Source organism: Poeciliopsis prolifica, unplaced genomic scaffold (assembly GCF_027474105.1).
Source record: "Poeciliopsis prolifica strain line A6 unplaced genomic scaffold, Auburn_PproV2 SCAFFOLD012, whole genome shotgun sequence".
Classification (NCBI taxonomy): Eukaryota; Metazoa; Chordata; class Actinopteri; order Cyprinodontiformes; family Poeciliidae; genus Poeciliopsis; species Poeciliopsis prolifica.
Window position 1 is genome coordinate 2,975,074 of NW_026562387.1, and position 26,941 is coordinate 3,002,014.

General features: G+C 38.9%; 1 protein-coding gene across 4 annotated transcripts in view; it reads right to left on the reverse strand.

Annotated features, from left to right (window-relative positions):
• LOC129364582 (partitioning defective 3 homolog) overlaps positions 1–26,941 on the reverse strand; it is a 343,226-nt gene that overhangs the window by 169,697 nt on the left and 146,588 nt on the right. For 3 of the 4 annotated variants that reach the window (XR_008606460.1, XM_055037305.1, XM_055037302.1), the window contains 6 exons: positions 26,293–26,520; positions 24,843–25,042; positions 21,429–21,568; positions 21,078–21,206; positions 7,651–7,836; positions 7,366–7,536 (listed from right to left, as the gene is read on the reverse strand). Coding sequence is in view for 3 of the 4 variants with exons in the window: in XM_055037305.1 (XP_054893280.1) it covers positions 7,366–7,536; positions 7,651–7,836; positions 21,078–21,206; positions 21,429–21,568; positions 24,843–25,042; positions 26,293–26,520 (1,054 nt within the window). In the remaining variant the exon portion in view is untranslated. The remainder of the gene's footprint in view (positions 1–7,365; positions 7,537–7,650; positions 7,837–21,077; positions 21,207–21,428; positions 21,569–24,842; positions 25,043–26,292; positions 26,521–26,941) is intronic. The other variant, XM_055037304.1, reaches the window with a different exon arrangement.

Genomic DNA, 26,941 nt, shown 5'->3' on the forward strand with positions numbered 1-26,941 from the left:
TACTGATAATGTCTCCTCCGTGGTCATTTCCGAACCCTCTATCCTGGTCTCAGTCGGTTGCCATAACCCTAATCCAGTCTATCTCCGCCATAATGCAGTAATTACATTCTCTAAGCTGCTGCATTCCACCCAGGGCACAACTCTCCTCTCCTCTTCCGGCTCGATGCTGAGGCTTTCATTAGCCAAACACATCCAGACAGAGCCTCCCCTAATGCCGACGCTTCCATAAGTGAGATTGCGTGGTCTTTCTGGAGTTCCACGCAAGACTTCAATTTCACCAAACCACAACAGAAATAGGAAGGGCAAACCAGAGCAACGCGTCAACGTCCACGAATGGCTTTGGTTGAAACGTTTTGCGAATCTCTATGTGTGGTTCTTGAAGTCTGGAAATAATTTCTACGCCTGGCTAAACTGAAAGCTGATAAGCTGGGTATAATTCAGTAACTTGAAGCAAGTGTGTTTAGGTAGAGACACACAACACCATGTAGAGACGCTCGTTCACTACTTGGCTTTTAATTCGACACAACACCACCAACGTGGCGTGGAATTGTGAAGTGAAATGAAAGACGTAAATGGTCTTGTTTTCCCTTATTTCCACAATGAGCAATAAAAACAAAAGCCTAGTGAGAATTAGGGCTGGGCAATAAATCAATAAAATAGATCACAGTAGACATGTACTCAATGTCAAAAGATAATATCTGACCGAATATATAATAAGTTTACTGAACTCCAATCAAGAACCGCACAGCAGAGGTGCTGTGGTGGAGCAGCGGTGAAGCACAACCCACATATGGAGACGTAAGTCCTCGACCCAAACGTCACAGGTTCGAGTCCTGCATATCTTCCCCCCTCTCTCATTATCCACTTTACTGACAATTCACTATTAATTAAATAAAAGTTTAATAACATCTTAAAAGTCAAAGAATGGGCATGTAAGCAGAGGAAAGGCGTTAGCCGCTCAAAGCCTCTCATTGTTGAGCAGCGAAGCTAAGCTAGGTTGGCGCCGTCAACTAACTCACAGTTTGGGTTCATTTATTAACATATTTGTTTTTACCAACACGCCTTACATTGATGGCATGTTATCTTGTGTATCACACGTCAAGGAGTGGTGATGGCGGTGTGTGTTCCATCCTATTTATGCACCAGGAAACAGGAAGTCGTGGATTACTAATTAAAAGTTCCTCATCACTGGCGATTTAAAAAAAATGCCATATAAACTTGTTTTCGACAAACCTGATGCTTATTCTTTATGTGACTTTCTTTTTTACCCCAGTAATGTAATCATCCTGAATGTTTTTTATTATGATTTTAAAAAGATGGCATCTTTAGAAAGGGGTAAGTGTGTGCAGGGCATGGCCTAACTTTTAAACTACCATGTCATGCTACGTGTGGATAAAAGGTCTGTGTGGTTTCCGCCTGCGTATGTTTTCCAATATTTATGTGTGTGTTTCTGAGCACTGCAACCATTCTCGAGCATGAAACGAGACACTCCAACTCCACAGTCCTCCACCGTGGTTCAAGCTGCCCACTCAACCTGCTAGATTCAATATATTATTCTCTCAATTGGTGCTATTGAGTTTCCCCTGCCGCTCTTAAATGAGTTAGTCCTTAGAGAGCCAGTCAGGAATGAGGGCCAGCAGCACTGGAATTGCATTTCTGCCACTGTGTGATCTACTTCTCTCAATTTACTCAGCGAACTGCATTTCCCAGAGTGCCGCACTCCGCGCACTCATTTTGTCCCCTCCGCGTGAGTCGTTGCCGTTCGCTGTGAAAACAGCAGAGCTGCACATGTCATGATCCAAAGACACTTCAATCAGTCCACATTAAGTTGGGAGGCAGAAGGGGCAGGGGGGGGTAAGCACAAATTTCCCTCTGCTTTCTCCTGCCTCTGTTGTGGGAAGCATCTCAGTGTTTTAAGGTCTCTCTCAGCAGTGGTCAGCTCAATACTAATAAAAGCATAATCTACTAGAGCGGGACTCTGATTGATAGCTCTCTCAAGGCTCTATCGATCAGCCCCACTCTCATCCGAGTTAGCGTCTTTTGTTCGAGCCAGCCACTTCCTTCCCCCCTTGTCTCTTTGCATAAAACCCTCTCAGGCTGACCAGCAACAATGCCGTTGGAATGGATCGCCCTCTGAGCAGCCAGTGAGATCACCGTGTTGCTCTTTCCATCCACCGTAAGTTCTTCTGAAGTCAGTAAACTTTTTTTTTTTTTTTATTGTTTCTGCTGCCACAATGTAAATGTAACACAGAGAACAAAGTGCTGATGTTACTATTTTTGTTTACTCCAGTTTTTTTTTTTTTTCCTCCTTTGGTCTCTACCTTCATATAGACTGAGATTCTTCAGCTCATTAGCATTCTAACAGTAATATATGTACACAACCTATTTTTTTCTTTTTTGCTGGTTTACTATACAAGGTGCCAAATTCTTCCATCACCTTGTGAAAACTGAAATAACTAAAAAAAAAAAAACATTCTAATGGATGCTGTAACCATGGAGCTCCAGAGTGATGCTCAGGACTGTCCCTTTTGTGGTTCTGCCGCCAGGCTTGTTAAGCTGACTCTGCATTCAACTGCAAGTTGCATGTTTTAGCAGCAGCTCAGATCTCCATCCTGGTTTATGCTGGTTCTGTTGCTATTCACTGTTAAGGTGGAAAGTGCACAGAAATAACAGCGAGCCTCTCTGTCTGGTACTGGTGTCTAATGGGCGACTAATAGGCAGCATTCTTATCACAGTAGCAACAACTATTAACTTTCACAGTTGTTCCCGTTGATATTAAAAATTAACAATGCAACAACAAAATATTAGTGAGTATTTTTGATATAGTTTCTTAAATGTCTTAGGACATTCGAAATATGGCAAAACTGAATACAAAACATATAACTTAAGTAAATCATTCCTTAATGTTAATACAAAAAACTACTAGTGTCAGCAGTAGATTCTCTCACTTATTACAAAACATTTTTCCCAAAGCACAAGTGAAATATTTTAACAGTGAAACTTACAATTTTTTATCAATATTAAGGAATTACTGACTTAAAACAAGCTCCGATTTCTTGCTGGAAAGTCATTTGTAAGTTAGTTTTGTCTTATTTCAAGTCCCGTCTGAAGAAGTGATTTGTTTTTACCCCAAGCCAAGGTCACGATGCTAGCAGGAAAAGCAAAAAAAAATAAAACAAAAAAAAAAACTAGACCACATTTATCCTTTCAATAAACACTGAAAATGAGTTCCACATAAAAAATCCCACCATAAAAGGATCTGTGTAAAATCTGTGTAAACAGCAGCCATTTTCCACATGGTACCATGTCAAATCATGCATCATATTTTCATAAGCCTGTCATATATCTTCAGTTCAAAGCTCTAATGTTGATTAGCTGTCATGTAGAGTACATCAATACACAGTCACTGCAGTAAGCTGTGGCAACGCTAATGGTTCATTTGTTCAGGAACAGAGGACACAAGCGGAACTTTCTAAAAAAAAAAGTCTGAAATGACAGGCTATGTGCCGGGACTTTTTATTTTGCATAGGTTCGTTCCCCTTATTTACATAATTGAGTTTGTTTGACTGGGAAATATTTCAAAAAGCAAAGGGAAAATGGGCTCTATACGATCATGTCTTCAGGCCATTTCGCATCGAGTCCTGGCTCAGACAACGTAGGCAGCAAGATGCGGGCTAATGTGTGCTTCAAGAAAGAGAAAAGAAAATCTCCTACAGATTAGTATCATTTTTATAATCTCTAATTACAGAGGCAAGCATGCGCATCAAGTGACGTGAAAGGAATGCAGAAATAAAACGGTGTCAGACACACTCATCTGATTGTCTCCTTTCAGATGTTTATCTGATGAATAGCTCAGTAATACACCGAGCTGTGACATATGTTGCAACACACCAAACACTGAACTGGAGCACATCATCAGGAAAAAATAGGGGGGAGGTTTAATTTTTATTCTTCCATAAGAAGACTGGTTTATAATCACAATAGGTAGCAAAAAATAACTATAATGCCACAGAACATTCTTGTAGATACACTTTCAAATAGTGACGTGGATAAAAGATAATTCAGGTAATATTTGAATTGTTACTAACAAGTTTTTAGCATCATTAAGTTGTAGCCAAGAGACAAATAATTTCTAATGACAGATCAGAATTTAGTCACACGTCTAAGGGAATGCGGTTCCAAAAATAATGGGATTAAAATGACTTGTCGAAAATGTAATAGTTGAAACCCATGACGATGTATTAATAGAACTAAGATATGGATGTAGAGATTACACTGCTCCAGAAGCAGAGATGCAATTATAATGCTTTGAAACTAATTGACAGTGACCAATCATATCACAAGACAATCTGGGGCAGAACAGCAGTTCTTCAAACAAGCCGAGAACATAAAAAGATTTCGTCTGACGTCAAACTCTGGCCACCACACCGACCAAATGTGACCAGGTTTTTTTGTGTTTTGTAAACTTGGTGAAAGTTTATATCCAACCATGTCTGTCTCTCAAAGACGGCGCCTCTCAAGATGGCTGCAGCTTCAGGCACTTGCCTTCGAATGCCTTGTGCCGTTTGTCTTTTCTTGGGACGGGCTGTGCTGAATGGAAATTTTGCTGTGTTTCTGTACAGCAACAATAAAGGAATTCTGATTCTGATCTGATTGGACTCTGTGGATGTTCCCATAAAAGTATGGGGTACAACTCTTAACAGGCGGAGTACATCCTGTAGATGTCATCACAGGGCATTCTTATGGATGATCTAGTTCATATAAAATCAAAGCAAAAACCGTGTCCAAAGAGCTCGTTTCACATTTCCATTAAGGTTTGTACAGCTACCGTATGTAAAAGTGGATCAAATTCTACCAGTAAACTTCAACTGAAAAAGTCACGTATGTGAAGTGTTCGAGCATGCATTTAACTGATATAAAACTATAACTTTTACTTTAACTTACATTAACTTTGACCGACTCAAGATTATGTGTTCTACAAAGGTCAAAGAGATCTTAAAACCTTTTTTTTCTCCTTTTATTTGACTAAAAATGCTTGTATATGGTGGTCGCCCAAACCCCATACTCAGACCCATCCCCCCAAAAAAATCTTTGATTCATTAGGCTGTGTTGCTTGGCTTCTCTCCCCTGCAGACAGTGATGGATCTGATTCATTTCATGGTGGTCATTTCTGGTAACTTTCACTACTCCCTCCCATTCAGCTGGGTGACAGAAGCTAACTGGTCTGCGCCCTCACTCCCCCCAAGCCCCACATACCCACCCCACCAGTGCAGCAAAGCAAAGAAGCGAGGTAAGAATCTCCGTTGAGATAACCTTGCTTTTCTTGCAGCAGCTTTTAATCTGAGCCCAGTTATGACAAAAATTTATCTGTTAATGTTGAGGATTCTGCGTTTAGATGCGTATTGAAAATCAAGGCAGCCTCAATGCTATGGCCGATTTAACCCCAGATTAAGCAGAAGATCATAGAAGGTTGCAATAGGCCAGTGGTTCCCAAAGTGTGGAAATTTTCAAGTATTATATCACTTGAAAATTGTCTCAAAACAGCAATATTATTGTTTATTGCAACAACTTCTGGGACATTTTATCATCCAGCAAATTGTGTTATTGTGACAGATCTAGATCATGTATGGATGGAGGGACATAGAAATTAGTAGAATTTAATATTGGACATTATCACTCCTACTTCTTTCATAGCTAATGTGAACTTGCATCACACGGTCAACCTATTGTCTCATGGCAATTAGTGTTTCAATCTTTGTAAAGATTTTGCTGATCATGCTGGGGATCAAAGTAAAGAAATAGGTTTAAAAAATGTATGGCTTTTCATCTTCCCCCAGGAAGAATTATTTAATTTTTTTTCTTCTCTTTTGGTTTTTTTTTCCTGCAGATTTAGCCGTAAATGTGTGCTCAGTGTCAGCCTCTCTGCAGAGTCCGGTCAGGGATTAAAGTCGACAGGAGACTGACTGGACTGGGGCGATAGGACTCGGTGAACCTTAGCACTGAGATCCCCAGGAGGGACACATGTCCTCTGCTCTACGTCTGAAGGTGGAAGGAAGGAGAGCGAGAGATGGAAAACAAAATACTCCACAGATGAAAAAAAAAAATAAAAAAATCAGTCAACATAGTGGCCTGTTTCTGATGAATTCAGCTATAGTCAGTGGAGAATCACAAGATGGGGGTCAGAATTAGCTTTGAAACAAAGAGGAAAAAAAACAAGTGCATGGCATGTGGCAAATGTGTAAGAGGAGAGAGAGACGCCGCTTGAAGGATGAGAATTAGCGGGGAGGGGCACAGCGTGGTACTCCAAACTGACACATAGCCACAGGACACGGGCTCCAATTAGAGTCACAGCAACTCTAATCAAATCTGATCTACAACCACTGGCTGCAGGGTGACTCAGTGTGCATGTGCGTGTGTATGCATTCACACCTGCACTCCACAATGCTGCTTCACAATCGAGCTGTGCATCACAAAAAATGATTTCTGAATGAGCTTCTTTTTTATTAAAAGGTACAAAACACATTGGTTTGACTGTTAAATGTCACAGAGGACGTTTATGAATTGAAACAAATGTAATTTTCTCTGCTCTTGCCTCACAACAAAAATTATACTTGCAGTACATAATCGCATCTTTTTTGTTGCTTCAATGGACAATAGTCAAACAAAAACCAACCAAGTGTGTCTCGGATATCATGAAGCTGTGTTTCACTGAGGCGGTGCTTCTCAATTCCAGTCCTCAGGCTTCACATGCTCTGCATGTTTTAGATGTGCCTTTATACCAGAACAGCTGATTCAAATGATTGCATGATCTCTTCTGCAGACATCAAATGCTGTTAATCACCCAAAGATTCAATCCAGGTGTGTGGCAGAAGGAAACACCTAAAACATGCAGGGCAGGGCGGCGTGAGGACCGGAATCGAGAAACACTGCACTGAGGTAAGATGCAATGCTATAGTCTTGCTATAAAATTCTTTCTCCATGTCACTTTTTTAAAGTTACAGATAAAAAAGATTAGGATCAGTGCAGAATTGAAGAAAAAATTTGTCAAATTTAGTGAAGTTTAAAAATAGTAGTCCCCCATTTGCTTTTTAATCTGCTTCTTATCGCTCTTGATTTTAAAAACCCTGCTGCACTTAAAAACAGGTTTCTGTCCTGCAGTAACAATTGAATTGCGTGTTCGTTAATCACAACATGGACAAATTTTGTGCTTAGTCACATGTCCAAGTTAACTCAGGTGAAAAGCAATATACTTCACTCACCACCCAACATATCTGGACTTGTGGGGAAGACAAACTGATGCGTGAACTAACTCAAACATTATTTTGACAGAAATTAGCCATGACACTTGACTTTCTGTTTGCTTACCTCGCTGACCTTCATCAACCGCCGAGCCACGATGAGCTGAATCATCCCACGTTTGTTGCCCTCTACTGACATGGACTTCCGAAGGGCCTCCATGGCATCCTGATTGGTTATCCCGAGCAGCGACTCCCCATTGACTGCAACGAGTTGGTCATTGACTCGAAGACGTCCGTCCTATACGCCAACACAGCATTCATCAACCTTTTGTGAATCTTCATCAGATTCATTCAGTGATGTCCATCAACATAATGGTTAGAGGATAAGTAGAAGGAAGAAGTTGCTACTTGCCTTACTAGCAGCACCTCCATGAATTATGGATTTCACAAAGATGCCCAGATCAGCATGGTTCTCCTTGGAGCGGTTCCCCTTCACGCTGACCCCCAAGCCAGCGGAGCCCGAGTCATTGAGAGGGATCTCAAATGTCAGAAACTCTCCTGTTCCATCCGGGGTCACCATCGTGTCATTGTCCTGTTTCTGATGTGGACATTAAACAAACAAAATAAATGATAAGATTGGGATCTACTTTATGTAGTAAGAAGTGTATTTTCACCAGGCCAAGGAGAAAAATATTTCATAGTCATTTTAGCAGTCTTGACAAGTGGTATTTTATTTTGAAAAAACAGCAAGTGCAAAGCCACTAGAGACAGCAAATCTGTTTGTGGAGCTCAAAAAGTACAACAGAACACAATAAACCTGGAACTGGATTCCATTACTTACTTGCCTAAGTTGACAAAATGATGTTGAGGTCCACTGTTGCATTAAGAAACAGAAGAGAAAACAGTGAACTGGGGAGAAGATATAGAAAGAACTGGAAACTGACCGGAAACAGAAAACAGAGGAAGCAGGAAATCAAAGGCTTAGAAAACATGTCACATAGATAATGTTCAGAATTGTGAACAAGATGGATTGCCATATATCTCATATGGCAATCCATCTTGTGAATCATGTTAGTAAGTCCATTCCAGTATAACAACTTTGTTGGGAGATACAAGGCAATAACAATGAATTCTGACTCCTACATAGAAATTCAGCACTTTTCAGAAGTTGATTTCTTAAAAAGAAACTTTCCCTGATGCCACCAACAAGAGGCCTCTTTCTAATTTAATGCAACATAATTTAAAACAAACAAAAAAAATTGTATGATATCAGAATACAGGAGCACACACCTCCTGAGTTTTATTACAACCTGATGGGAGCAGTAATCCAACAAAGTGACATCTGTATGCTCACCAGAATAGAAGAAGAAAAGAACCGAGAAGAAATATTAAAGTGATTTCTCACCAGCACACCACTGGAGTTTGGTGTCTTTGTGGTTCAAAAGAGTAAAAATGACCCAAATGGTAAAAATAACAACAACAAAAAAACAAAACAGACTGTATTAACTACACTGTCACTCAAAATCTGAAAAAGATTAAGAAAAGCAGCTTTCTTTTACAAATTACAAAGAACCAAACTGACGTCACCATTTTATCCTACACATCTGATGAACTGAGTTCATCTTAATGTAGCACTTTGCACAAAACAGTTTGTCTTGGTTGTAAAAATATAATATTATTAAAGGTAATTGTAGAATACACACAATCTAATAAAAAATAGTTGATGTAAGATAGATCATGCACTTTTGTGATAATGTATATCAATCTTTAAAAAAGACTTAAAAGAAGACACTAGTCAGCATTAAACAAGTGGCAGCTGCTTCTTAAACACATTTCCGTCTATTGAAAATCTTCTGCCGTCTCCAGAATCTTTTCAAATAATTCATGATCAGCGGTTCGCTCCCTGTCAGAGGTGTCAGCACAGAAAATGAGCTGAAACAAAATTTTGCTTCACAGCTCTTTCTATTTTCTTATTTATTTTTTTTTTTTTTTGAATAGCACGATGCTCATGAAAGGAGGATCTACTTCTTTGAATTTTACTTCCAGAACATTTCAAAGAAGTCAGCTCTGACATGATTCAGCCAAGGTCTCTGTTCTCCACACGCTCAGAACTACCAGGACTCAATAATCCAAATGAAACATTGGCCAAAATTAATGTTTTCTTTTCAGTCACTAAAAAATGTGTTTGTATCTAGATGAAGGAAGATGATCGTCTCATACTGGTGAACTCAGATGAGGAGTTTGAGGGCAGCAGTAAGAGGCTGGGATCGGCACGATTTCAGCTAGCAGCCGAAGCAAAAACCAGAAAATATTCTTATGAACAACTTCATTAACCCCAAACATTAAGAAAAAGAGATAAATGGTTGCTGTGTGGATAAGGAGGAAGCAGCAGAGAGAATGGAAAAACTGAATATAAGGTGTGTGTGTCTTTTTTGTGAGTTTTTGGTGCGCTGATGACTTATTAGGATGCAGCGATGCATTCAAGTGGAGGCTCTTTTCAACACCATCTGACTGGGCCCCTATTCTTCATGTGGTGCCCCTACTATCTGCCCCTCCATTCTTATCTCTGTTCTCTTTCTTGCTTTTGAAATTGCTCTACACCTGTCCGTACAACTTGCCAAGATGGGGTCCTTGTTTGAGACCGGACTCCTTCATCAATGCCGACCACTGGAATCCATTTAATCGCGCTGGATTTCAACACCTGTGGTTCTAACACAAAAAATTTAAAATATAAATCCCCAGGTCTTAGCAGGAAATGACCCTTTTTTTTCCCTCCGACTGCTGACTGAGGGAGCAGCTGGAGCCAGAAAAGCAGGTGCCAGAAAAGCAGATGCTTTCAGAAAATTCCTTGTCCACACTAGGAGCAAATGTAATGCATCGATATTGTTTAAATGTCCATGGCCTGTCTGAGTTAGAGAGAAGAGGAAGAATATTAAACTACAGTGAATTGCATACATTTGTACGATTTTCACCAAATAATTAAAAGATTGTCAAATGGCTAAAAACTCCAGGATGGAAATTGCAAAGTCACTGTCCACAAAGGCGGGTGTCTGCAGAAAGGAGTGGCGCTCTCTCTGTGAATGTTTTTGTAAAAGTAAAATGGAAGATGCAGGGAGGAAGTGGGAATCCCAGTTGGTGGGGTGTGACGGATGATGAAGTGAAATGGGTGCCACCCGGGTGGTCTGCGAAGTCTTTCAATATGAGCGTTCTGCAAACACACGACCACGCATCAATTGTTTGGGTTTGAAGGAAGTATGGAAGACATAAAGACTCCTTGACTACCAGAGTCACAACTTTATCCCTGACCTGTCTGGTGTTTTCCTTGGTCTTCAGCATGCAATTGTTCACTAATGTTCTTGAAAAACCCTGTGAGAAGCTCAATTAAAACCAAGATTAAGTCACACAAAGGTGGGCTATATTTATGACTTAGCTGACTTGTACAAGCAAGTGGTTACACTGGATTTAAATCACTGCAGTCAAAAGGATCGAATACAAATCTATGCTATTATACCAATTCACCAACTGTTCAGCAAGCTTTTGCAAGTATAGTGAACATAAAAAGAACAAAAATTCTGGCATGTGAATTATTTAAAAAAGAAACATGTTTTAATAGTGATGGGGCTGTTCAAATGGAAAAGGACTCACAGTGAACAGATGCTACGTCTTTGTATAGGGTTTTAGCAAACTAGTTAAAGTCAACCAGAAAGCAGCAGCTGGAAAAACGACGGTGGACAGACGCGGTGTGAGCCTTTGTGCTGCGCGCTAATGCTTGCATCCAAAATGATGACAGAATAACCACCCACTCAGCGATGTGTTACGGGAAAAGAAGGCCGAGGCAAAGAATGAGACAGCACTGTAACATTTTTGTCAGACAGGAACAAGAGCCGCCAGCCAGAAATGAGTTTGTCAAGCCGCCCGACAGCCGTTATTGCTCCAATTGAAGGAAGAGTTGAACCTAACCACCCTCACAAAGGAGGAAAAAAAAAACAAAAAGAAAGAGACTGTTTTTGTTCATTGTTCAAAGCTCAGCATTTTATGAACCTGGGATAGAAAGCATAACGGAAGTGGCAATATACTAAGTTACTAGAAGACAAAAAGAAGGAACAGTCTGACTTATCACAACTAGTATTATTTTTTATTGTAATTAATATATTGAGTGGATGCTTATCTAAATTTATTCAAACATCGAGTAAAAGTGAAGTTATAATCTTTGGATCTAAAGATGACTATCTTGAGTTAGCACACACTTGAAACTAGAGATTAGGACCTAAAATATGGGTACAGTGATGAATTCAGGCCTGAACTTTCAGAGCCACATAAAGACAATTACAAAGTTGGTCTTCTATCACCTGAAGAACATTTCCGGGATTAAAGGACTAATGTCCCAACAAGATCTAGCGAACCAGAACCAAAAATGTTGAAGCAACATTCAGTTTCTACGCACTGCCAATCTAAAACAAACTTTCATAAAACTGCAAAACAGTCGAAACAATGATCATTTTGACAATGGCATTTGACAAAATAATGTCAAAGTGTTTGACAAAGTATAAAGTACTTTGAGCTGCTTTGTTACTGAAATGTGTTATACAAAAATTGTTCAAGGCTAGTTTACATACTGCACTCTATCACAGATGTGAGAACTGGAGATTCATAGTTTAAACTTTATAAATAAGCAGCTATGTATTCACAACAGTACAGGATAATTATAATGTAGAACAGCTGTGATATCATTATTTCCTGAGCTCAACAGTCTGTCTAACCGGTAGGCGAGACAAACCCAAAGGACAACCCTTTGCCTCCACTCGCTTTTATTCCTCCTCTTCACTCAGCTATAGTCGTCGTCCATTACTCAATTAGGGCCTTTATTAATTAACAGTGTGATGGGATAACACCCAGTCATTATCGACAGGAGAGGGAAATAAAGGAAACATTTCCACAGAGATGATGGCAGGAGAGTGAGGGTGGGCACAGACAGGAAAGAGTTAGACGATTGTTCTAGCAAGACCCCGTCTGCCTGTCAGCCGTTTCTGTGGTGTTTATACAGTGTCTAACCTATTCTGTGCTGAAAAGAGATATGCCCATGTGTCTGTCAAAAATAAAAACACAGCAAGAAAAGAAAAAAAAACACAAGGAAAACCAAGACAGAAAGAGAAAAAGACACAGCAAATGAACTGCAATTAAGTCTATTCACACACACAAAAAAATGGAGTTCTCTGCACATCAATGCCTAAAACAATTAACACTGCTGGAAGCTTCTTTCCACTCTTGGCCCAATTTAGTGACATAAAGGTCATTGGAAATTAATCTAAAAGTGGATAAAAGAAATCAGCCATGGGTGTAATTATAAAAGAGGTGCACCCGTGCTAGGCATTGTAACACAAATTTCTTTGGCCGTGATTCTCCCCTGCAACATTTTCTGACAATAGAGGCGAATATCAAGTAACTCTAAACCGCCCAAAAAAAGGAAAAAAAAAAAGAAAAACAAAAGAAAAATCTAATTCACAGAATCTGAGGGTGTGGAGGGAAAAGCTGATTGTGGAAGAGTTTGAATTATGAATAAACTAAAAATGGTAAGACTTTACATGAAAGGGTGTGCATGAGACTGACATGACACTGTCATTATCATAATATATATATATATATATATATATATATATATATATATATATATATATATATATATATATATATATATATATATATATATATATATATATATATATATATATATATATATATAAACAGTCATAATATATACGACTTGTCATGAAGAGTTATTTGGTAAGTAATGACACTTCTAATGCAAAGTCCATTAAAATTGCCAACTTTGCATAAAAAAAGTGTCTATTTACAGACACTTCATGACAACAGTCATAAACATTCATGAAGTTATCAAAAAAAATATATCATACCGTCAACAGTTCAACAAACATTATATTTTGATGAGTGCCATAGCCAAAGTCATACACATAAAATATGTTGGTCAATGTTTCATTTATGATGCTTTGACAGCAACTCTAAAAAAGTGGGTTTCAGTCCAGATTTACAGGAACTCTGTGTTTTTAGAAGAAAAATACTTTTACTGCTTCAAAGTTTCAGTTTACGTTAGTCGGAGCAAGAATAATAAAATAGCGACTTTTTTACTGTTCTTGGAAGCTGTTCAAAAACAGCATTTCATAGAGGGGATTACACATCAAGAAACATACACCTCTGATTCAACGTTATTATAGGTTAAAGAGAGATTTGATACATCCGACTGCAGACACACAACAGCCCATAACGTGATCCGAAAGCAGATGCCGAATCCCCTCCGGGAGAGTAACTTTGCCGCTGTAAGTGGCCTTTAACTACCTTGTTTATCGGCAATGCGCAGCGCTGCACTGCACCATCCCATACACCGCACCGCGCTGACAGCGAGTGTAATTATGGGAGCAGCTGCTGGAAAAGTGCTAAACGAAAACAGGTGGCGTCGGTGAGACTCGCTCAGAAAATGTTAACCGGGCTGGCATTGTCTTCGACCACGCTTGGCAGCTCCGGCTTTAATTATGACAGAGGATGTTTCGAAACTTTTCCCGTTTGATCAGGCAGCAATGCAGTTCTCAGACCGGCATAAAAAGGAAAAGTTTGATCAGGTTCTTTTACGCTGCGTTAGGAGCGGACAATTATGCAGAAACACACAAAAAAAAAAAAAAAAAAAAAGAGAAAAATCGAGGTAAAGGGAAGGAAAGAGAATAGTGATGCTGAAATCAGAGTGAAATAAAAAGTTAGTTAGTTCTGTTTTTGAACTAAACTAGCATGCTGGATCCTTTACCTACTGAATCTAAACTAAATATTCATCCATCCCTTACATTTATGGTTTGAGTTAGAGATGCACTCAAACCATGAATCTGATCTGATATTAATATTTGGATATTGAAAAACATTCTACATTGGGTATCGGTGACAATGCTCCCAATCCAGTAGAGCAGAGATCTATTTACTGTAGTCTTATTCTCACCAAGTGAATTATACCTTTATTATTTATTTTATAATTGCATTGAAAATTCCTAACTGCACTTTCTGAACCATTTAGAAGAGGGTAGTGTCTTTTTTCATGTTTAACCAAAGTAGTCAATCTATTTTAGGCAGTTTCAGTTTCTTTATTATTTACTTGCATATTAACTGCTAAACTCCTAACTGCACTGACTAAACAAATTAAGGTTGCGTTGTTTTTGGTGTTTGACCAAGCTTGTGAAGCTATTGGTGTATTCAAATCTGCTGTACTAGAATTGTCCTATAAATGTGTTATTCAGTACAAAAAAAAATAAAAATTTTTTGGTGAAACTGAAAATGTTTCACCGAATGTGAAACGTATTGGGATCAGCCGATACCAAGCCTCCGATATCGGTATCAGTTTCAGAAGTGTAAAAAGTGCATTGGTGCATCCCTAGTTAGAGTCTTTGAAGCCATTACAGTAAGCACAGTGCTGTACATAAGCTTGCACACTCAGACATATTTCCATTGATAGGCTCTATACACTGGAATTTAGCCTCACCTGAGCATGAACTATAAGTTACAAGCTAATTTACAGAGATGCATTCAGTGGTGTGAAGAAATAAAGCGATCTGCTTTTTACTCACAAATATATTCAACTGCAGGTCAGTTTTTAAGCTTCATCACACCTTAAATTGCAAATACCATCAAAAAATATTGCAGATTCTCTTTTACACCAAGAACTGACTCATCGCCTTGAGATGTTTGATGATTTGTCTTGTGGTAATATATCTGCCGGAACCACCTGCAGTAACATAAATAAACTGTTTAAAAGACCTGGCATGGAAAACTCTGTCATTCGCACATTATTTAGGAAAATTGCAACACATTGCATCATCCTTGCAAGGAAGCATTACTCTAAGAGACATCTAATTATATTAACTTGGAAGATGTCTTTTTTGGCTTGGCTGCTGATGGTGCACAGGTTCAGAAAGGCAGGCCATTTATCATTGCTTCAGAAAAGTAAGCCATAGCCGTTATCATTACCTTCTCCAACACTTTTCAATCAGGAGCAGATGTGAAGTGAGAAAAAGAACATATGTTTATGAAAGAAGAAAATGATGAGAACAGATAGTGTAAATCCATTCTTCCTTCTGCTACATGGAGATCAACTGAACATCTAATCTTCATGTCGAACTTCAAAGCGGGGAAATTGTGAACGACAAAGTCAAAACCACAACAAATCCAGCGGTGGAAGTAAGCTAGCACATTTTACGAATTCAGTGTTTTGACTGCATGAATATCACAAGATGCTTCACACATAAATTGGATATATTTTCATTTTTATTAGTAGCCTGACAGTAAGACGGGTAGAGAGATAAGGGAAAGACAAGCAGTAAATGATAAGGTGTTGTGAATCTATCTGGAACAGATGCATTAGTGACTTTAACCTCTGCAAGTTGAGAGTCTGCTCTGCCACTGCCAAAATATATTGTGATGAACAAACTAGAAATAATAAATTACCAGTTAAGTGCCTAAAAAGACAAATCTCCATGTCATGCTCCTATGAAGAACTGACAAAAAGTCTAATATTGAATAAAATGGCATAAATAAAAAGGAAAAAAAAATGATAAGAAACTCCAGCAGATATTAAAACCTTTGGTAACTTGGTATACTTATGAGCAACTAAATATGATTTAAAATTAAGTTTGCATGAAAACCCCACTTCTGAGTGTTAAATAAGAACCATAGACTAACCAGACATTTATGTGTGGTGTAAGAATAATATCAGCAAAGTCAAATGCATTTAAATCCATGGGCTTTATGATAAAGGCCTCTCCTACATCCTTGGGTTAAAAGGCATTGGAGAATTTAAGGAAAACTGATTGAGTAGAGTGGATTCCACGGAAAATCATACTGAATTTTGAGCAAGAGGCTAAGATTATTGATAGCATCAAAAGACTGCTGTGCTACAACTTCATGAATATTAGAAGGAAAAGTTTAGCCTTTTCCATTGAAAAGGACAAGAATGAAAAACTACCTATTGCTGGATTCATGCGACCTGGTTTGAAAAGACAATTAAGCAAAATGAAGAAGTGTAAGCTTAACAGACATTGAGTTAGATGCCGTACCATTTCTCTCAATTTCCACTTTAATAATAAAACCGAAGAAAATTCTCACAGCCGGTAGAGCAGCTGTCTTGCAGTCGTAAATTTGTGGGTCCAATTCCAGCTTCCTTATGTCACATATCGGCCAGGTTACCAAACCAATCTTCCGATTGGCGTGTTTATGAGTGAATGTGTCTCTTAGTTGGTCTGAACAGAGTAGTGCTATATAAATTCACTTATGCCATTAAAAATAGATGGTTGGAGAAGTAATTTGAGCAAATGTCCAACACTGAATGCATCCAGTTTTAAGGTTAGGCAAATGTATTTATATTGCACACTTTCAGCAACAATGTGAAAATGTGCTGAAAATTTTCAACACTTTGAACTGCTTTACTTTGAACAGGCAAAGCAGTTCAAAGTGCTTTACATGAATTAGAAGGAAATACAAAGAAAACAGCAAACCAAAAGAAAGACAAAAAGGTAAAAGCATAAAACTACATATTGGTTCCTCGTGTTTAATAAGAATAAGCAGTCCAAGTTTTATAAATTAGTCTGGGTTTCTCTAGATTCATGTTCTGACAAAACTAGATGTTGGTTTTAAATGGGCAAAAAGTGAAGTTATTTTATACCCACATTTTGTTAAAACACCAGGGTTCTCTTTCCAAAAAATTATTTTAATTAAATATCCCTGCCCCGTGACTCAGCTACAGTCCAGGGGTAAAAAAAATAAAACATAAAAAAAACATACAAGGGGGATATTAAACCAGGCCACTGGGCCTGGCACTTATGAAACAGCCCATTACTCTACGATAATTGTCACCAATACTGTCACGCATTTGTCTACCCTGTTCTCAGTATTCACACATGATATAAATTTAACTGTCACATCAATCAGAGGCCTCAATTAATTGTGCAATTAAGATTCTCATTGCATGGCAGATACAGCTACTAATGGATCAGAGACAAGTGTGATACGATCATAAAGAGGGAATTTTAATGCAGTGCTTAATTGCTCTTATGCGGCCGTCAGTGTTCCAGCTGAGGCTATATGAGACCATATCTTCTCCGGGCCTATTGGAAATGAAATATTCTGCTCATGTAGGGCCATGGAGCGATGTAAGGGCAGTTATGGACAATCTTATTACACCACCCAAAGCATGCGTAGTTAATCGGTGCCAGATTGCTGAGTGCAATTTTCACATGGAGCACATTAGCATGTTTAAAATATGCTCAGGATATGATTGGATATAAACTTCTGTGTGAGTGTGGGAAGTGAAATAATAATCTGGCGCCACAACAGTTGTTGCTGACGCAGCACCAACAACTGCTATTTTAAGGATAATTACACCCCAGGCTGGGTTCAGATTTGCTCACCGGAAGAGATGTTGAAGATTTGCCCAAAATTTTCCAAACTCATCGTTTTTATTTCTGATGACTAATACATACATACGCTCTGCTTTTGTTTTGGGTGTGTCTGGCACACAGAGAGAGTGGAGAATAAATGTGGAGGCTTTTAACTAGTAAAGAGGTGGAGAAAGGGGCAATTCTTGTAATATTTGATATCTCCTTTTGCTCAGAAAAACATGGCTTCTGACATTACAAAGCTGGAAGATTAATCTTCACAATACGGAGCAAACAATGAATATAGCAAAAAGGACAATTGTTGCAAGCTGGGAGATTAATGCCAACAGCATAAAACATCTATTGGAAATGCCATGGTACAGTTCAGTGTTATGGATCTGTTAGATTCTCAGTGTGATGCTGCATATGAAAGTTTAACTGTTTGTGGACCTCTGACATCTTAGGAAATAATCTTTATAGCCTCACAAATTCAGGGGCGATATACATTGTACACTGAGTGTATTCTGGGATTAAGAATGTGGAATTCACAGTCGTAAAATATTATGCCATAAGATATATATATATATATATATATATATATATATATATATATATATATATATATATATATAATATATATATATATATATATATATAATATATATATATATATATTACTTCTGCATAAGCTGTTTGGGGTAAACTGTCAATATAGGAATAAAAGCTCAGTGCAAGAACACCTGCAAGAGGTCAAGTAACTATTAGCTGAATTAGACAAAAGGAGCCACTTTATTCAACATGCACACCTAACAAGATCTTAGTGTCAGAGAGTCAAAATAGCTTAGCGTTAGAATAGTAACATTATTTTGCATTGAATGCACTGATCTGTAGCAATGGTCATTTGAAGTGTACATAAGGCGTCACAAACGTGTCATATTAATGCTGCATAATTTTTAGCCGGACCCAAAAAGGCGATATTGGAGGGTTGCTTCTTTTAAGCTGCATATCCTGCTGCATATTTATCATTTAAATGTAAGGAAGATATGCAATAGTGTGGTGGCGGTATAAGTTAATAAACTCATTTGGATTCTATTTAACCTTATGGTTGATGGATTCGATTTTGAAGAAGTTGATGAGATCAGCGCTGAGTAAAGGTTAAAGCTTGCTAATATTATTGTATAGGTTGTAATTTATCTATATGAAAATATTTGTTGATATCCTTGGACTGCAGAGTGGAAAATGACAGACTGCAGAAACCACAAAGGGCAATGCCCTATTTTGCTCAATTAACATTTAACCTTTTCTCTTCCCTGAAAGTACATGTTTATTGAAAGCTATTGAGAGCTGTTGCTGTTGCCTCCGAAAGCATGTCAAAACACACTCTGACCGTGTTAATTAAGGATGCGATGCAAACATACTGGGAGAATAAATTAATTCCCCAGGGAGATGTTGTAGTAAACGTGTAATGGAACAGCCAAACAAAAGGGGATGTGTGGGATTTATGACAAACATCAAACATCAGTGGGAAAATGTCAACCACACAAAAAGGCCTGCTTTTTACTGCTGTTAACCCATATGTCTGTGCGTGTGGGTGTGTGTACTCATTTAGCTAATCTATTCAAGACCTTCTCTAGCATTTTCACTAACTTTCTAAATAAATACGGCCAAAGCTTGGCCCTAATGCAGCGGAATACCTTCTGTGGTTTATTGGTTAGGTCTGCAGGTATGGTGTGAATCACGTTTGGGTTAAGTTAGGGTTAAGGCATATACTGGCAGTGGTGTGTGAGTGCATGTGTGTGTGTGTGGGTAGTCTTGTATTTGGTACATTGTAAGGCCCATCATTCCAACAAGCGCCATGTTGTGAAGACCCCTCCTCCAAGGGTCCCATAAATAGACGTGTTGCTTTTGGGTTAGGGGTTAGTCTGAATTGAGTTCAGGTTAAATTTAGGATTAATCCTGTACTGGTCCTGGTTAGTTTTAAGGTTAGGCTATGGAAATTAGTAGAAAATGTATGGAAGTCAACAAAAAGTCCCTGTGAAGACAGAAAGACATATTGTGTGTGTGCGAATGTGTGAGTGTGTATATCATTCAAACCGCAATTCAAAAACATCATTAGCTTGTCACTGAGGCAATTGGATGAATGACAGCCACTAAACATCTTACATTCATGTGGATCTGGGCGACTGATCGGTAGAATATACACATGCAAACACACATTCATCTATCCACAATTTCTGGGACAGGAGGTAATTACCCGCTATGCTTTTCCATCATGCTTTATTAGTAATCTCTGTCACAGTCAAAACATCAACCTCCTCATAAAATTTTTTTTTACCAGAAAGAAAAAAATATATATAATTTCTGTGATACTGGTACTGAAAAAGAAATGACGGCTCTAAGTCAAAACAAATATTACGAGTAAAAAAAAAACAAAAAAAAACTTAATTTCAGCAGAAAATGGTCCACTAAAAATTCATACTTACTGTCATGCTGGTCAAAATATTAATGATAAAAACATTTTCTGAGAAGTGAACAAAATCCAGCCTACAATATCTACTACATTACTAATGATTTGAAGACACAGTTGCCACAGCATTTTAGTCACTCCTGCAGCATTTGTCAGGTACTGTCAAGAACCATTACGTGAATTAGTTTGGTCCATATAAAATTAAAGAAATATGTGTTTTGGAAAGCAACAGAGAGGAAGCCATTAGGAACCGCTAAAAGACAGAAAATTTAACATTGGTAGCATAACGAATACGAATGAGGCAATATGGCTCTTTCTTCATAAAACAAAAGTCTGAAATGTATAGACTCAGGCTGCATTTATTTAGTAAAACATGCCTCCAGTGTTCAGCAATGTACAGTTTTAACAGCTTCTTTGGCAGGGTTAGGAGCCTGGATGCCAGGCTGAGGTTTATGGGAAGAAGTGAGGTTGGCATAAAGGGCTCCCTGGTCTGCTGATGCGCTGTGAAGCCCACACCTGCTGTCAGAGACACTGAGAGCAGGCTGGATGAGGGCAGCAGCCCTGCCATCTGTTTCAAGACAGCCAAAGTCACCCTGTGTACAGGCGCTGGTGTCTGTGTCTGCGTCTCTGTGCTTGTTTAATGTATATGAATGTAACTGAAGGTGTATTTTTGGTGCACACTAAAGTCTGTCTTTTACCATCAATGTCTGGACTCTATTGTGTTCTGAGTTTACTCTCAGGAAAAAGATGCCACAACCTCTTTTAGTATTATTATTTTACGTAACGCATTAAAAAATTCCAGAACTTTTTCTGCATTTAGCAGCAGCATATAGCTTTTATAAAATATTTTTTCCGTCACTTTTGTTAAAACTGTCCCTACGTCATGACAGAATAATGTGAGACAGATGACCTGCCTTCTTGCTCTGTCAGAAAAAACAGAGTGGTACTGACCACTTCTCGTGGCAGAAGTGGGTCCTCCTGACGAAGCACCAACAGGTTCACCATCCCGTCCATAGGTGCAGCTCGAAGCAGGGCTACCACTTCCTCCTGGCTCTTTCCATTCAGGTCTATTCCACTAACCTGCACAACATGTCCAACAGTCACTAACATGACCCAGGCTTTACAAACACAGCAGGAACCTGAACCGTGGTGTTACTCAGATGAGAAAATCTGAGTATTGTTCTAACTGATGATATCCGAAAGAGAGCTGGAGTATAAATGCATAAGTCACGGACAATTAGTGTTTTAACACTCTACAAACTCTGCAAAAAGGTTGGAGATTGGTTGTAAGGCCTGCTTTACCTCCAACAGCCGGTCTCCAGCTTTCAGTCGTCCATCTTGGATGGCAGCGCCTCGAGGGAGGATGTTTTTGATGTAAATGGGTGCACTTCCTCCAATAGGGACGTCTCTGGAGGTGATACTGAACCCGAGACCCTCTGGACCTAGTCAGATAGAGAAAAAAAATAACACAGAAACATGATAAAAAACATGAAAATGGACAATATGTTTTAGGGATACACAATATGTCGGCACTAACATAAGTATTGGTCAGTATGACTTATTTTTTTAACATCAGTTGATATTGTATTGATATTTGTTTCCTGCTGTTCATTTCCATCTTGTTATGTTTTGCTTCTTGGGGGCCAAGGTTTTATCATGTGATATTTGCTTTGTCATGTGACAGTGATGTAGCGCAGAATTGTGGGGAGACTAACTAAAGGCAGTCGAGAAGCCAGTGGTGTGGCTGCGTTTTTTTCAAGATATTGAAAGAGTAGGGAAATATTCATGATATTAGTAATATCGGATATTGATATTAGATATTAGACTGAAATAATCAACTGAACTTGATACATTGTTTAAAAGCTAGAATCAATTTGGAATGTATGCAACTTGACTTGAAATCTACTGGTGGCCTCAACATGTATTGTGATTTGACTCTATGAGTCATAGAAATGGAATTGAATAAATCAATTTTGATCCATAAGGTAATAAGAATGGAAGGTTCTTCAGGTTTGTTGGAATTTTTTTTCCTTGGTAAAAAAAAAAAAAAAAAGCACTGATTGAATTTACTCAAGCCTTCTGATAAACGTTTAATTGGTGATCTGAACATTTTATTTTCACAGCAACTTGTGTATTTAGGTTTACAGGCTAGCCTTTAAAATTTGTTAAACGTACATACATATTCAGTCTGGAAAAAAAGGGGACATAAATACATAAAATCTCTCTCTGGTCTCAATTCAAGCTCAATCTTGATTAATCAGTCAGTGTGATCAGAGAGACGGTTAGAAGTCCCTAAAGACCAACCTTGCTGTGTATTTCTGGCAGTCTGGATGGCAAGTTGTGTTACGTTGGTTCAGTCGAGGCTTTTCAAACAGCAGTGATTAGTATTCATGTCAAACTAGCTGCTCATTTCAGAGAGCTGTCAGCACCTCTGATAGTTCATCATGACCTACTTTCCCCCCCATGTGTCTCTCCGGCAGTCTGTCGATCTGTCTGTCAGCCTGCTGACAGTGATGAGGTGATGAACAAGGAACACCAGGAGAAACAAACGAGGACGGCAACTTTCCTCCCGACTCCTTCACGCAAACAAACTTGCAGAAGGGTAAAGAGATTGCTTATGGGGTTGGAAAGTTGAGCTGTTGAGGATAATGACGCTCTCTGATCTCCCCATCAGTGTGTCGTGATAACTGAGCAGACCAAAATAGCTGTCATTATTTATGCTGAGCATCAAATATGCAGTTTGTCTTCATGGCTGCTCAACTTTTAGTACAAGGTCACAAAGTTACACTGAGAACTTTGTCTCATTAGGGACATTTTTCAGGACTTAAAAGAAAAGCAAATAAGTGCAGCTTTTTTGTTTTTTTATTTTGGAACAAAAAAGGTGATGTGGTTTCAAATATTTCACTCTGTTGCTGGAATTATCGGATATGCATATCTTTACAGTGGAATGCTTATATAGCACACAGACCAAGAAACAGCCAGAACGCTGGTGTCACCATGCACCATGCAAAGCGGGTTGAACAAAGGATGTCAAGTCAACATGCACAAAACGAGCAGATAACAAAAACAATGGCGGACAGCGTTGTGCTGAGTTGTTCAACTTAGCACATTTTCTGATAAGGAGTTTATGTGTTACCATGTGACATGGTTTTCTGTTTAAAATTAGGTCAAAGCAAAGGGTCAAAAGCGAAAACATGTTCAACTAGATGCTAAAATCACAGTGTCATCTAGTGGCCTGGCATGACAACTACAGTGTGTGACTGGCACCATCTTTGTAAAAGTTATTAAACTTTTCCCCAATTAGTCTGGTCTACTCTCTTACTTGTTAGCTTAATGCGGAAGCTGCATTTCAATCCTGCCTTAAATTATTTTCTAAAAAGGGTCAAATTGAAAGAAAAAAACCCAATATTAACAACACTCTTGTTGACAGTGAGTGTCTGGAAACTTCTTTCTTCTTTTCAAACTTCAACATGAAATTCTTTGTTGTGATTTTTGTACTCTAATCCTCCACGTTCCTACTTCCTCCCAGTCCAAGATGCAGCTTAATGAACAGAATCAAACTCCTGTCTCCATCAGTAGATACTGTCATTAATGGCCCAATCAGGCAATTAGGAGAATACATCACTAATAGGCCTTCAGTAATTAACCACTGATGTCTTTATTTTTGGGTAATAGAAGACCAGGATAAAAGTAATTGTATCCCTTTCTAGATTAGTTAGAAATCCTGGCTCCAATAAGCCAATTAAACAGCAAACAGGAGGAGAGGCTGGGGGACATGACAACGACTTAATGGGCTGCGTATGTTGTTTTCAACAGAAGTATTTGATTAGGGCACTCTTGTTAATGTGCCATTCAAGATCTGCTCCTGCCACTTGGAACTCGGAGACACTTAGGCTGAATCACAACAATTACATCGAGTCAACAACAAAACTGCCACGGCCCCATCTGAAAGCACATTAGCAGAGAGAAACTCTGGTGGTAATTAAATGGAGATGTCAAAATGATTTCTGGGCATGTTTGTACAATTTTTTTTCTGATACAACAACATGTTGGCTCGAATTTGTTTTATGTTTTGCTTTTGGACGCAGCAGTGAGTTTACAGTGGAGGCAGTTCGACTCAGTGAAGTCCTGAATAAATAAACTATAATTTAAGTTTGGTATTTATAGGGTTGCTAAAAATAGACCGGTGCTGTTTCACCGCTGCGCCCCTTATCTGCTTAAATCACATGTATTTTTGTGGGGAAAAAAGGCAGAGAAACTTTAGGATGTTAAAAACAACAAGAGCGTTCGCCAATGAACTGGGCTGGCAGGAGTCCGAAATCCTTGCCAAACATATTAGAGTAGCTTGCAACTTCATTTCCCTTGAGTTTGCCCCATTTATCTGCCTCTGTTGCCCTCACTGCTGAGCAATTCCCTGAAGCTCACTGCACTCCAGACTCTACCAGCTTTCAGCTACGCATCTGCTCATTACGGCCAACATGCAGAGAAGCAAAGAGGAGCTAGAGCATGCCACCTCAACACCAGTTCGCTTAAAGCCGAGGTTGATCAAATGGAATTGATCAGCCTCAGACAACAGTTAACTATTAGTTAGCCGTAATAGCTTAATAGCTAACCACTACAGATTGGTATGTAGTCTATCAATGTGTGCAATGTAACAATTTGGAGGTACTGAACTAAAACCAAGCACTTTTATCCAGTCATTCAGTCAGATCTTACCTTTCTTTAGCTGGATGTTGAAGCTGCGTCCTTTTTTCATTAGGTAGGAGCTGTTGGACGGAGTAGTGCTTATCCTGCGCTGCAGGGAGGGGGAAGGCGCTGAGGGGGTCCTGGAGATTATGGGGTGAGGTACGGCATGGGGTAAGGTCGCATACCGGCGACTTGGTTCTGGGGTGCTTCCTGCCAGAGGACCTTGGTGGCTGCAGAAGGAACACAGAGTTTATTTCTGTCTGTGAAAACCATTAAACAATTTCTAGTGAATTATTGATCAAAGGAAAGGAAAACTTTTCAACAAAGATGTGGGAAACAAAGGTGATGAGGCTAATGTTCACGTTTCTGTTTTAGTTGCGATTGACATGTTTCCATTGCATAACGCCTATCTTGTAAAATATTTAGATGTAGAACCAGATTTAACAGCTTTCATCGGAAATAAATGAATAATTAGTTCATACATTTTAAATGAGTGGCTTGGGTGTATCAATTAATTATATTTAGAATTTCTTGAAATGCATTTTCTTTATTCGAAACAGAAAATTGGACTGTGAGGTGTTCTGCTTTGAACTGCAGTTGTCTCAGCAGTTTTTTCTTTTATTTTTCTGTTTGTTTCTATGATTGATCCTCTGCAGTGTTTGTACACCTGCTACTTTATTCTATGCTTCACTTATTAAATGGTCAGAAACAAATACCAGCATCTTTGTGATCCCTTTTGATCACGAAAACACAGAAAACAATTATTTTGCGTGCAATAACGTAGGACGCCATTGATTTCCCTGTATAAAGCAGAACCAGATGACCCAAAGTTTAAAGTGCTTCTGATCAAAGTACCAAAAAGTGAAGCGTTTAACAGTATTAACTTAACCTGCTATAATGTTCTTGCTTTGTACAGCATTTTACTTTTATATCAGACAGTGACTCCAAACAGAAACACAACGCGTGATTTGGTTCCACCATGTTTCTCATGTGTATAATCATCAACTTCTCAGAAAATGACCGTCAACTGACCATAAAATGAAAATGTTATGACAATTAAATGATTCATTAAACACAGTTTGTCTAAAGCGGAGAAGCATTTCTGAGATCGGAGCCATTAGCGTCAGCCTCCGGGACAGGCTGGACCTGGATTTACACTAAAATGAAAACGTTGAGAGAGTTAATGGCTGCTGGGAAAATATTAAGCACATTTAACCCCATATAAAATTCTGAACTAGTCTTTCAACAAGATGTCTTGGGTTAAAAACATGACTTTCTGTTATAACATAGCACATTTTAACTTTAATGGATTTGGTATTAAGACATTATTGGACAGTCAATAACTGTCGCAATGAAATCTGCGATAATTCATTGCAATTAGATCAACAGAAAGTGTATTGAACATTTTTTATAAGAGTTTTGTATTTAATTCCATTCTGGGTGTCACACTTATGAATACTGAATTAAGTGTAAGACTCACTCGTGGTTGACGGCCTCTTGTTGCCTAGATCTGGACGGCGTCCCTGCATCCAGACTGGACAGGTCCCCTGGATGCTGGGAGTCTTGGCTGAAGCGGACCCTGGTTGACTGGGGTGAACTGAGCTCGTTCTGGACTGCAAGTATTTCATAGTGTCTCTTCATAGAGGCAGGAACCACATGGAAAAGAATGACCGGGCAACGCATCGCCTGCCTGAAAATGTTCTGAGCTCTGGAAGAAGAGGAAGACAGAAATACATCAACTTTAACATGATAGGTGGTACTATCATGGGCTTTGCTGATAAATAGAAATATACAGAGAAAGCTGCAGTGTGTTGTATGTTGAAGAGTGATGCAGAAAGATGAAAGTAGCACAGCTAATCACGGGGGGAACTTTTATAAAGCGATAGAAGACAGACATTACATTATCTGTAATAACCAGCATCAGCACATGCTGGGTGAAGAGTGCATCAGTGATGAATGATTACCCAGAATTCCCTCTGCTCAAAGTTCACTCGAATGAGAGTTCCACTTTGTCATCTGCGTGAGTCTCTGAGTTGAGAGGACACGCATTGGCTCAACAAACTGAGCAGAGAAGATGAATTTTGCACGGCGGAGGATGTGCAGAAAATAAAACCACCAAGCGAGCAAAG